This window comes from Candoia aspera, chromosome 4, assembly GCF_035149785.1.
Source record: "Candoia aspera isolate rCanAsp1 chromosome 4, rCanAsp1.hap2, whole genome shotgun sequence".
Taxonomy (NCBI): Eukaryota; Metazoa; Chordata; class Lepidosauria; order Squamata; family Boidae; genus Candoia; species Candoia aspera.
The window spans coordinates 76,652,020-76,666,173 of record NC_086156.1 but is presented as its reverse complement, the minus strand read 5'-3'; the positions used below and the strand labels follow the sequence as shown (position 1 = coordinate 76,666,173).

General features: G+C 37.5%; 1 protein-coding gene across 1 annotated transcript in view; it reads left to right on the top strand.

Moving 5' to 3' along the window:
- The window catches only part of IKZF3 (IKAROS family zinc finger 3), a 44,888-nt gene extending 31,984 nt beyond the window's left edge, over positions 1 to 12,904 (top strand). Inside the window, exons 7-8 of the mRNA XM_063300650.1 lie at positions 501 to 617; positions 11,497 to 12,904. Coding sequence (XP_063156720.1) covers positions 501 to 617; positions 11,497 to 12,209 — 830 coding nt within the window. The 3' untranslated portion in view covers positions 12,210 to 12,904. The remainder of the gene's footprint in view (positions 1 to 500; positions 618 to 11,496) is intronic.
- Positions 12,905 to 14,154: the final 1,250 nt, after the last annotated feature.

Below are 14,154 nucleotides of genomic sequence, written 5' to 3'. Positions count from 1 at the left end.
CTCTGCTAATAACAGTAGTGTTTCATGGGGTGGAGAGAGTAAGATTTCATCTCAGTGGATCAGTGTTTCAAAGGTTTGAATATTCCCCATGCGCTCTTCAGGGGCCATTCTGCAGGTGTCTTGCTATCATACTCAAAATCAGATGGAAAGTTGGGCGGGACGAGATCTCCTTCTGTGTTTCATAAACTACCAGGTCAAGCTTGTTCATTAACAAGAGGAAGCGTATAATCAAGATGTTAATTCTGTGAGGCTTTGTGAATCTGAGAATTGCAAGATTTGGATGTGTGTTCTGTTTTGCTCCAGCTCTGCTGATCACAGTAGTGAAACAGAGGTATGTGAATAAGAGACAGGCAGAAGAAAAAAAAAATTACCACCCAGTCAATCCCATGCAGCTCTGCTAAATGAACGGTTCTAGCAAGTGCATGCTCTTTTTCAATTCCTTTTAAAATTTTCTTTCAAGTACTTTATTCTAATTTTTCTGTTTGCTTTTCCCAATCTAGAAACTGCAGAGAGAAGGCACATCAGAACTGAAATGGGGACTGAGCGGGCCCTTGTCCTGGATCGCTTAGCAAGCAATGTTGCCAAACGAAAAAGTTCCATGCCACAGAAGTTTATTGGTAAGGATTTTTTTAAATGGACTCTCTTTCGGGTATGGCCATTAAAAGGGATGGAAATATGACATGATTCTTCTGTTTGAACGAATTCAGAAACTGGCACTTGTTAGACAATAATAATATATCAAATAAGGAAGAGCCGTTACTGCGTTTCCTTCTTCCCTCTTTTCAATGACATGGATGGACTTACAGTATATGTATCCTCGGCTTGTGCAGACCGGCCCCTGAAATATACAGTACAGAAGTTTCTGGATGAGGGACGAGTCTTTCAAACCACAAAGCCTTCAAGAGAGCATTAGATTGAGAATTGTCACTGATTTCAAAATATGTCAACCAAATCAAGAAAGCTGCAGTACAAAAGGTGTATAAAGAGCAGATGATGTTACCGAGATACATGCAGATAACTCCAGGCAAATAATTCTGTCTCCTTTATCTTGCATTGGGAAGCATTCTTTCTTTCTCCACGAAATAGACTTTATAATAAATATTCTTTAGCAAAATTGGTTTTAGCTGACTGCCTTTAATTGATTAATTTCAAATATTAGTGTATTTTCAAAATCTCAGTAATAAGTCAGTCCTTTTCGAAATATTGAAGAAACTGCTAGAAGGGTAGACCATCTCATCCCTTATTACAACCAGAAAGCAGGATCAAGCAGTGTTAAAAATAATGTTAATGTAGAGACATTTTGCCTGTTGATTAAAAATCATTCTCTACTATTTACTAATTAGACTAATGGAACATTGAATCAACAGTGGATTTTTTTGGAAATATGTATGATTACTAGACCATATCAGTTGTTTGTAGAATGAAAAGTTTAGGTGCCTGCATCCATTTCAGTGTACCTACAATCCCGTGATATAAAGCACTTCCTTTTAGTTCCTATTGTCTCGTCATACACCATTGTGATTGTAAGTATTATGGAGAACAAAAGAACAGTTTATAAAACCAGTGGGTCAATCTACCTTGTTAATCTTCATAGTAAATACCTTCCCCAGTTTTCCCATAAATTCTTACTAATTAGAATGATTATTTCTAATGAAATAATACTATCGTTAGTATTAATATTGGCTTTTTAAAAATAATGTTTATTTTAATGCAGTATTATATTTTGGGTATCGCATAACTATATTAGGATAATTTTAATGAAGGCTTGATTTGTTAACTTAAATAATATATTAACTTAAATAACTTAAATAATATATTGTAAAAGAGAAAAAAGGCAAAAGAAAAAATAGCTAATTGAAGAAATCATAGATTGTTTTTTCTGCTTTTTATTTACTAAGATGTATAATATTGACTACAATTTTTATATTATCAAATATGAAATACATTGAAGAAATAGTTGATCAATACAAACCACACTATGAGAAGGAAAAAATATTTTTAATTGTGCAGACCATTTGAAATCAAATAGGTTTCTCCAACTGGAAAATTTAGGTGGTGGCTTAACTGCCAGTTACTGGTAAACTTCTCAGCTTTCTACCTAGACTGCTGTATCTCTAACAGGTGCCTGACTATTAAATGATCTCATGGATTTCAGTACAATAGTTGTTAAAGGGTTTAGCCACTGGTTTGTGTGTTTTTTGGTAGCAACTGTCCTGACTAAGCAAGAACCACACCGAGACGAGGAAGAAGTTTCTAGTGCTTTATTATTGCTACAGTAGACAGAAAATCCTACCAAACTGAAGAAGCGTGGGAAAACCCAGATAGATAAACCCCGCAAAGCCAAGGCGGGTCTGTTCTGTGTCTCTTTGAACGACAGCTCAAACTCTCTAAACTACGCATGCGTTTTTGCCCCTGAATAGGGGCCCCCTCCTGTTCACCATCAGTACTCATGGTGCTCTATTTAAATCTTGAAGATTAAAAAAACCTACTAGACAACTCTGTGACTGTTGAGTCATCCTTTGAGAGATAGTGCAATCTGATGTGACCAGCATGAACATTAAATTTTAGGCTGACCATGTTTTTTTTACCCCAATGCTGCATGGTCCCATGATCATCTAAGAAGAAAATACTGTATATCATAAATAAAAAAAATAATTGTAGTGGCAAATGAACTTCAATAATAAGTTCATATAGGACCAGGTTACCTAAGGGACCGCCTCTTCCCCGTTTCATCAGCCCGCCCCACCTGATCATGCAGAGAGGGCATGCTACAGACCCCGTCAATAAGAGAATTCCATCTGGCGGGGTCCAGGAGGCGGGTCTTCTCGGCAGTAGAACCTGCCCTCTGGAACCTCTTGCCCCCGGAGGTGAGATTAGCCCCATTGCTTCTAACCTTCCAGAGGAAGTATTCTCCTCTCTGCCACCAGGCTTGGGGCAGGGAGGAAAATAGTCATACTTGGGGCTGGCTAGTGCCTTGAAGTGCCCCTCCTATACAATGACTGAATGAGACCATAGCCATCTAGATTTTATAATATTTGGTAGTTCTGTGAAATTGTTTTATAGTGGGTTTTATATTGAAATATTATTTATTTATTGTTTTATTGTTTTATATTGTAAACCACCCAGAGTTCCTCCGCTCAGAGGAGATGGGCAGTGACAAATTTGATAAATAAAATAAATAAATAAAATAAATAAAATAAGTCAGTATTTACTTACCTAAACAGATAAACAGAATGACTACATGTGGGCAAAAAATCAGTGGGAGTGAGAGTGACTTTTGACTTCCTGCTGGCTTCCCCATTGACTTTGCTTGTGGGAAGCTGGCAGGGAGCATTGGAAATCATGATCATGTGCCCATGGGGATGCCGCAATGGCCACAACTTTGCAAATAAAACTGGTCTGAACATCATGGAAATTTCAATTCCACAGGAGTCATGGGTCCCAGAGTTTTTACACATTCTTTAAGTTAGCGGATTTTAGGTACCTTAGTTCAAAAGCTATTGTGGTATAATGCACCGTTTGGGCTAACTTGAGGGTACAAACAGACAAACAGATAAACACAACAAGAGTTTTAGTAGTACATAGATTGAATCACTGGCATACATCCTCCAGAGTTTAATCTAAATGACACAATATAAATCTTGAAGCACTGGCCCATAGAATGGGCTAAATTTTTCTATCTCTAACCTCTTTGTATATCACTTCTTTTAAAATACGTATTTCAGTTCAGAATAGAAGGAAACTTTGATGTTTTCTTCAGATACAAAAATGTCCAAGCCAGCATGAACATCCTTTTCTTCCCTACTCCCCGCACCCAAATTAAACAGACACCTACCACAATTGTATTAGCAGATCTACAATACTGTGTGTTTATCTAATCTTGACTGACGATCTTATGACTAACTATCATTCCTTCTTGTTCGCTGTTTTTTTCTGCTTCTTTCTGTCCTTGTCATTGAACAAAAATAAAGTTGACCTTATTTTTTTCCTCCGACTTTGCAAAAGTGGAGGGGGAACAATTGTTCACCTTAACCGCAAAGACCTCCCTCAGTCATTTACAACAAAAGCGGTCAATCATGTATGCAAAATGTCTGATAGTGCCATATATTAACTTCAGAAATAGTTCTGTCTAAGCATGTTGTCAATCAGGCTGTATTTGCAGCGACAGCTTGCACTGTTCTACTGTGCATGCTCCTTTGTGAATACTGGAGATGAATCCAAAACGTTATGGTTGCAGAAGCAGCAGGTTATTCTTGCTTGGGCCTGGGGACTGGCAAGTTTCAAAGTTTGACTCAACATTTCAGGTTTTAATGCTCTATACTTAATCAATAGCTCCTCCTCCAGCAGTACTCAATAAACCAAAACATTTGGAGGTAGAATACTAGAGGTCTGTCAGGAGAACCCAGGTATAAATCCCTGCTCTGCTATGAAGCTCAAGTTGTGAGAATAAAATGGGGAGAACCATGCATCCCACCCTAACTTCCTTGAAGAATGGCAAGATAAAAATGCTGTATTTTAAACCAAAGATAGAGTGTGTTTTATTGTGGCAGGCTACAAGTACAGAACTCGTAAGATACTACTGTGGTACCTCTCTACCTGGCCTGCTGCCTCATGAATGCTGAAGCAAGATGATACCTGTCTTTTTATTGGATGCATTTCAATTTTCATCTGATTGCATCATTTTTCTTTTATTGCATCATTTTCTTTTATTTTTATAAGTGCAAATTTAATGACATAACTGTTATGTTGAGATACAATAAAGAAAAACATATGCTTACCTAGACATTGTCAGTGTAAAGACTACCAAGCAAACTTCCAAATGTGATTAATTATGTGCCATCAAGTTGGTGTCGCCTCCTAGAGACCACATGGGCTTTCTCCAAGACCATCTGTCTCTAATCTGGTCTTTCCGGTCTTCCATCAATGCAACCACTGCTCCTGTAACTGAGTTAGTCCATCTTGCTGCTAGTAATTCTCTTTCCTTCCACCTTTCCTAGCACTATGGACTTCTCCAGAGATCTAAGTCTTTGTATAATCTTTCCAAAGTATGCTTGTTTGAGCCTTGCCATTTGTGCCTTGAGTGAGAACTCTGGGTTGATTTGTTCAATGGTGCATTTGTTTGTTTTCTTGGCTATCCATGGTATTCTCAGGAGTCTTCTCCAAAACCAGAGTTCAAAAGTATCAGTACTCTTTCTATCAGTACTCTTTCTATCAGTACTCCTACTTCTTCAAAGTCCAACCTTCACTTCCCTAGAATGTCACAGGAAAAACCATTTCCTGCTTGATTCTGATCTTTATAGGTATAGACACATCACTGTGAGTTTTTTTTAAAAAAACTTAACTGTTCTGCTGATTCCACCTTCAGAGTCCCTACTGTTGAAGCTGCAGTTTCACCCTCTCACTCCACTCCACCCTTTATCTGTTCTTCTCATGACAACTTGGGTGCCTAGACCTGTTGCTGTCCAGTGGGAGTGCTTTATTCATTTTTGTACTAGTACTTTGTATCTTTATTATTTGGTACTTGTATCTTTTTTGGGACTTTTCTTTGGGCTGGTCCACACATGCATGTCTATCACCTGATTTGCTGTAATACTTTGCTGAATGTACAAGCTGATTCTGTTGAAAAAAAGTCACATTGTCAGGTGATATGGAACATACAAGCTATTTTAATGTCTGTATTGGGTAAGATACTAGAAGAGACTATAAAGAAGTATGTCTCTGGGCATTTAGAAAAAAAGTGCTGTCATTATTAGGAGTCAGAATTGGCTTGTCGAGAACAAGTGTCTCTTTTTTTATGACAGAGTAACCCCTCTGTTTGGTAGAAGATGGGAATATTGAGGGGAAAACTCACATTGTCAGGTGATATGAAACACTAAACATTGACTGTAGTAAAGGGTTTGACAAAATCTTTCATTATATTCTTGTGCACAAGATAGATAAATGCGAGTTAGACAGTACTGCAGTGCAGAGGATTTGGAACTAGCTGAAAAGCTGCCCACAAAGGATACTAATAAATGGTTCTTCATCAGCTTGAAGGGAGATACTGAGTGAGGTCTCCTAGAGCTCTGACCTTGGCTGCCTGCTATTCAACATTATTATAAATGACCTGTTGGGTGGAATGGAAGGGATGCTTTTTAAGTTTGTAGATGACACTATGTGGTGATTGGCTAACAATTTTAGAGGGAAAAAAAATCACAATTCAAAACAACGCTGACAGGCTTCACCATTCAGCTGTATCTGACAAGATGATATTCAACAAAACAAGTATAAGGCATTGCATCTGGGAAGGAAAAATCAAATGTATAGGGCCATTATTGGGGAGATCTGGCTTGGCCACAGTACGCATGAGAATGATCTAAGGTTTTTAGTGTACTGCGAGTTGAACAAGCAGTATGATGCAATAGCTAATAGGACCAATGCCATTTTGGGTTGAATTAACAGAAGTATTGCATCTGTATGAGGGGAAATAATCATTCCTTCTATGTACTCCACGCTGGTCAGCATGGAGTACAGTTTCAGTTCTGGGCATCAGACATTAAACAGGACACAGAGAAACTAGAGTGAGTTCAGAGGACAGTTCACATGATGAGGGATCTAGAAGCGATGGCATATGAAAAACAATTAAAGAAGCTGTGCATATAGCTTGTAGAAGAGAAGATTAATGAGAGATATGATAGCAGCTTACAAACAATCTAAAAAGAAGTGGACCTGTTGTATATTGAAATGAAAAGAAAGGTAGTTCAGGCTGAATATTATGAGGGATTTTCTGATGGTAAATTATTATGATATTTTTATCCTGCCTTTTTAAATAAATAACTCAAGGCAGCAAACATACCTAATATCCCTTCCTCCTCCTATTTTCCCCACAACAACAACCCTGTGAGGTGGGTTGGGCTGAGAAAGAGTGACTGGCCCAAGATCACCCAGCTGGCTTTCATGCCTCAGGCAGGACTAGAATTCACAGCCTCCTGGTTTCTAGGCCAGCACTACACCAAAGTGGCTCTTTATAGTATTGTTAAACAGTGGAGAACACACTGTTAAATAATGTATAACAGTGGAGAACACTAGTGGACTACCCCTTAAAGGAGGTTTTCAGATGGGAGCTGGATGACTACTTGATAGAGATCCTTTAATGCCTTTTTGCACTGGGTAGTGGATGGACTAGATTATCTATAAGAGTCCTGCCAAGTCTTACTTTTTATGACCCTGTGATTATTCTGTTGTGGTCCAGTCAGATTTATATTCATGCTCAAGACATTTAATCAAACCATAAACATGCGTATATGGAACAGCCATTTTAGGAGATTTACAAGTAAGCCATCCATGTTAGCTATTAGCTCATCAGATAACATCCCATCAGGAGATTCTGGAAGAGCCAAAAGATAGATGTGTTTGCAAGACATGCTTAACTAGCTTCGAGTGGCCCTAAAAATGGGGCTGCTACATTTTTTTTTCTTCATATCCTACCTCAACCCACTGCCACTCCCCCAAAGATTGTGTGTGACATGGGATGGGATTAACAACCATAGAAAGAAGATAAGCTTCTCTACATCCTCTTCCCAGTAGTTCCAACCTTGGTTAGGCCTTTGTGGATCTAAAAAAAAAAGGCATTTCACACATCAGAGAATCCAGAATAATTAAATGCATTTCAGACTGGTTGTTCTGCAGTATAGATGCATACTGAGTCACCCAGAAACCCTGAATTTCAGCAGAAAGTTTTGGATGACTTGGGAGCACGCAGCTGGGTTGACAGAAGTGATCCCACCCTGCCCATGGCCCACAGATTGGCTGGGTTCACACAACATGCTGACACTAAGCCCAGGCTAACAAAACACAGTTGCCACATTAACAACACATACCATGCCGAAACAAATAAAACCATATTATGGCTAAACATGGTGGTCTAATTCATTCAACCTGCTGAAGCACAAACTACGCAACTCTATTTTAACATAGGTTAATCTTGTTCAAACCCACCCACTGCCAAGGAACACACTGAATGGGTTGAAATATCAGATGGTTCACCAACTAACAGTTCATACAACTGAGTTTCTTCAACAATCATGGAATTCTTTTTAGCAGCCATGAGAGTGGACATGGATCTTGTCCTTACTCTTCATATTCTGCTTGCTCTTGTACAAGAGTGTATGGAAAAACTAGCAGCACAAACTGAATTGGAACGAGAGTGTTTGCAATACTGTTCAGCTTTGTACAGTAACTATTTTCAGTGGTATAGCCTGACAAAATATTTTTTGCAGACCAGGTAAGAAAGGAGGAAATACAGAGGTGTCTTGATGCTATAGGTTTTTTACACTATTTTTTGTTGTTTTAAAACATCATTGTTTGTGTTCGTGTTCTATTAAAAAAAATCAAAACAATTGACTCATCTTTTTTCCTCTAAATCACACTCTTATTAGCCTCTCCATTTTTAAGTGCAACGTAAAAAGTTGTTTGAGGAAAAGGCAGATATGACAATCAGAGACTTTGACTAGTGACTAAATATCTCCAGTTATTGTAGAGATATTGAATGGGCCAATTTTATATCCTTTTCCATCGGCTCCATCTTTGGCCCCAGTGATCCATCACTCACAGTGCTGCAACCTGCTTCCCAGGCTGAGATTTAGCTCTGAGGTCCATGTCAGGGAGTGAAATTAAATATTGATCAGTATAAGCCCCTTCTCCAAAAAGGCCAGAAACATCTTACCAATTGCCTTGATCAGCATTCATCTTCTTTGGATTGGTTGCAATAAAAGGTGGCAAATATATAGTACTAGCACCAGATTTTTCACTTTATTTAGCACATTCTTATCTTAGCAGGAACTCACACTTACATGATTTCAACTGTTCTTGATTCTGTTCATACTACAAGGGACAGTTGGGAAATGAATTGTATCAAAACCAATATCTGCAGGATCAATATCATTATCAAGCTCAATGGAGCTGAATTCTACATAGCTTTCATTAAAAACATAACCATCATTCTTCCAATTGGAGATGCAGGCTTCACCTGTGCAATAAACAAGTCACACAGCTTTTCCACAAGCAAACCACATCCACACTTTTAACATGTTTTCTGTTACACCATCTACACCTGCAGCTTTTACCATTTTTCAACACTCTTCCAGCATTTATGATTACATTCATATACACAACTATTTATAACATTCATTTCAATTCTACTCTTCAACCTATAGCGGTCATTTATATAAAAATCTCTAAGACTGCCCTTCCATCATTCTTTCCCTCATTTCAGTTTCATCTCAAATAATTGCATTACTTTTATGTTTAATTCCATTCATTCTGCTGAAGGTTCCTTGTTTAGAACTTTTCACTCACTTCCAAAACAGGTTTTATTTTTATCAACGTCAGTTTCTCTGTTCATTTAAATTTTAACACTTCCTTATGCTTTTTGACTAGTCTTTGCAACTATCTTTTTCTCTATATACTTACTACGCACTATCTTTCTTTCATCCTCATTTTTGCAATATTCTGTTATATGCATTTCCCCCTCATCCACAACCTTTTTCACTTCATCATTCCACCTTTTTTCATAGTGACCATTAGAGTAACTCTACACATTTCTGTGGCACTCTGTAGCATAATTCTTATCACTTGGTTCTAAGCAGTATTCATATTCTTTTTCCTTGTCAACTTCTATTCATTCTGTTGGGAGTTTAATCTGTCTTCTGAGATTTTTTTTTTCTTACAGGATTTGTATTTTCTTTTCCCATAATTTTTTACTTCAATTCTAGGGTCTTTCACTTCTTTCCTTTCCATGTCTTTTTTTTCAAAGATCCATTTATGAAACTAACAAAAAAAATGGTCTGTTCCTTATTTGGAGTCTCTCATTACTCTTCTATCCTTCATTAATTTTCTCAATCCCTCATTATAAACAGTTAAATCAATTATGCTTTTAGACTGATATTAATTCTTTTGCCACATGTACTGTATATATGAATAAATTTATGTTTAATTATGTATTAGAAACAAACAGAACTTCATCTAAGCAGACACTAACCAGATAGTCATTATTCTCATTCATTTTTGGGTCTTCAAGTAACCCAATCTCTTTTCTGTACTCTTTCCTCATTTTTTTCCCACCCATTCAATCATATCACCTTGAAGAATAATATTTTCCTCTAGATCACATTCATTCTGAAGGTTGCACAGTTGTCCCTAAAACTCCTCTGTAGTTTTTCAGTTATCACCACTCAGTGGAGCATAGGATACAACTTCCACCAATATATGAATTTCTATTATTTTCATGCACACTCGTAGCAACCTAAATGACTCCAATTCATACATTTCTGACATACACTGTAGCTCTTTTATTCATAATTAAATGTACATCTTTACTTCCCTGCAAGTATTTATCAATTCTACTCCACAGACTACCTTTATATTATATATAAATATTATATTATATCCTTTCCCTTTCTCTTATTTTCACAGAAATTTAATAAATTATTATTATTCATTTCTTTTGACGATTCATGTTCTTTATCATGTATTCTTTTTACCTTCTAAATCAGATATCCTAATCTTTCATATATCATTGCTATCACAGAGGGGTCCATAAAGATTGAACTCCACTGCCCATCATGGCTTTGGTCATTCAAGGATTTTGCATAATGCTTTTTTAGCAAGGACAGTGTAGACTATACTATCATCCTTTGTGTGCCATATGCGGCATTTAGATAATACTGGTAAATTCTGTCACATTTCGACCAATATTCAACAAGAGCAACCAAGGCCCAGTTTTACTCCAGACATGCTTACCCTATTCCAAGCAAGCTAATATGCCAGCACACTTTTGCCCACATCCCAGCAACATGGAGGTATGGCAAAGGTACTGACATATATTCAGGATGCCCCTTGAGAACCTAGCCTAAGAATATTATTTGATTCATCTTTTCTAGAACAGCCATTATGAGTCATAGAGAAATGTCATGTTGTGGGGATTTTTTAAATTCCTTTGAACTATCAGATGGATCTTGAGATTGGCAATGAGCTGTCAGCACTCTCATGCACATTGTTAAAGAAACGTGAGTGTTTGGTTTCACACCCATCCGCAGAACTTTAGAGGTTCTTGAGTCATAGTTCTGCCAGTGATAAATATCTCAAGATTTTGTTCTAGTTTTTATTATTTGGCTTAGAAAGTTTTAATATGAAAGACTCTATTGTCTGCTGCATGTTAAAAAGTTGGTTGTATCAGCAGTTTTGATTAAAACTGCTGATTCCATGATTTGATTTCTCAAATACAGGGTCTATATTGTGTAGCATTTAGTAGCTGAAGAATTTCTCCTTTCCTATCTTACTTTAAATGTAATTTTCCAGTACTTGAATCAGGCTAGAAAGTATGCAGGGAATGCTGGAGAAAATAGGATGCTGAGTATGATTTCCAAGGTTCAGAGGTGTGGCCTCCTTCATCCATCACAAATATTGCAGTTTTGGAAATTTGTCTTCCAACTCCTCAAGTATTGTTCTCTTTTGTAGGTGAAAAACGCCCCAACTTTGAAGTGAATTACAGCCCTGGCTTTTTATATGAAAAGGAGAGAGATGCCATGCTGCAAGGATGCATGATGGACCAAACCATTAACAATGCCATTGGTTACCTTGGGGCAGAAGCACTGCGCCCACTTGTACAGACCTCAGCTGCTCCAACTTCAGAGATGGTGCCTGTGATCAGCAGCCTGTATCCCCTTTCACTCACTCGCACTGATATGCCCAATAGTAACCCACAGAATATGGAAAAGAGTAGCACCCAACTGAGAGACAAGACTATACCTACTGACCAAGGTCTTTCTCCAAACAATAGTGGTCAAGATTCTACAGATTCAGACAGCAATCAAGAAGAGAACCAGAATCATGCCTACCTTCATAATCAAATGGCTCCTCCTCCTCTGCAGGCCAGGAATGGACTCTTGACTTTCAAGGAACACCCTAGAGCATATGACATCTTCCGACAACCAACCATTTGCCCTCGTGATGTCTTGAAAGTCTTCAACAAAGAAGGCGAACCCATTGGAGTTTATCGATGTGATCACTGTCGTGTCCTTTTCCTGGATTATGTTATGTTCACTATCCACATGGGATGTCATGGTTTCCGTGACCCTTTTGAATGTAACATGTGTGGCCACAGGAGCCATGATAAATATGAGTTCTCCTCCCACATAGTTCGGGGTGAGCACAGAATGGGGCTGAAATGAGAGCAAAATTACTCCATTATTATCTGAGATACTCAGTGTGCATCTATTGTATACTGCAAGATCATCCAATCTGAAGTATATTTAATTATTGAGGTTTCTCAAAAAAAAGAACAAAACAGAACAAATCTGGACATTGTCATTTTCTGAAGATGCAATCTTCAGAATGTTTTTTTGGAATTCATTTATAGAACTAAAGTGTTCAGCATTCTTTGACCACAAGTCAATAAGTTTAAACTGATTGTAATTTCTAATATAGACCGCATAATCAGATTTTTTAAAAGAAGAATCTTCTTAAATTCTAAACATTTCTGAAACTGGTTCAGTTGTCAATGATATTCTGCTTTTCAACAATTTACTAGCTATGTGCTAACATTTGGCCCAGTCATTTTTTGTCTAGTTAAACATATTTCGGATGTCTTTGGGCAACGATTTTACTGCATTATGCTGCTGTCTAAACTCCAGCAAACTTTACTATATCATTGCACTGTATCTTTTTAAAGGAAAACGAAGATTGCTCCCAGACTAGACTTCTATTAAGCAGTCAAGCTACCTTATTCACAGATTTCTAGTGAAATATCCAAATGACATCATTTTCTATTTCTAACCTTCTTGTCTCAGAATTCCAATATAGAAAGAAAACTGAAATAGCTCCACAGTGCCTTTTAGCAGCACTCTGGAAGCACATAATGATACTATATACAGACAGACAGACAGACAGACAGGTATAATGATGAAACCAAAGAGAGGCTTCATTTTCTTACAGAAAGAAATTACAACATATCAAACTTCTGGAACTCACAGCATTAGAACTTAAAAATGCCAATAAGAAGTGAGTTTTTGAAATGTGGAAACCTGTTGTTGGATTGGAGTCTAAGCCATTACAAAGCCAAAGTTTTGAAGATGTGACCCATTGCCATCTTTCGTATTAAAGACAGGTTTAAGGACAGTGCTATAGAAATGGTTGAAGTAATCATTTCTATCATGAGCCAGTTTGGTCTAGTGGTTAAGGCAATGGACTAGAAACCAGGAGGCTGTGAGTTCTAGTCCCGCCTCAGGCACAAAAGCCAGCTGGGTGACCTTGGGCCGGTCACTCTCTCTCAGCCCAACTCACCTCACAGGGTTGTTGTTGTGGGGAAAATAGGAGGAGGAAGGAGTATTGGGTATGTTCGCTGCCTTGAGTTATTTATAAAAATAATAAAGGCGGGATAGAAAATAAATAATCATGGTTTTGGATATCCATGAAAAAATGAGGGTATATGAGCATATGGACATGTTTTGTAAGGGAAACATTTAAGAATTCTTTATATGTGCCATTCTTTGATACATGCACTGTAGTATTTACTGAATGGCAGATAGATATTTGAGTAGTCATGTATCATAAGGATATTTGTCCAATTTGCTAGGACTGTCTTCAGCTTTTGTTGAATACTGAGTATGCAAGATGGGTACCCAGGATTTGTTGTTGTGCCATGAATGAAGTCACTCTATAGTAGTATCACAATCCTTAATCACCATTGCACAAGGCAAAGGTAGTCTATCAGCTATAAAATCCCACCAAATATTTTCAGGTAATAGCTAAGACATTCTGGTATCTGGAAATATTGTGCATGAATACTGCTCCTTGGTGTTGGCTGATCAGAACTCTTTTCTAGAGAAACTCAGTGGCATGTTTTGGCTTTAAACATAAATGTTTTTGAGTTAGATAGTGATAAAAATTTGGTATCTAGGTTGTTGGGGTTGTTGTGTAAATTGTTCATCTTAAAGCCTTTTCTTCAATGTAAAGTAGTAGATATATTTTTAATACATTGTGATTTTCAGTATCCATGGCTCTGATTATTTCACTTTATTATTATTTTTGGTCTTGATAAGAAATCATTAGGCACAGCCTTCTTCTTAAACCAGTAAAAACAGTCCATTCATCTCTGAATCAAGGCATAGAAGTTGA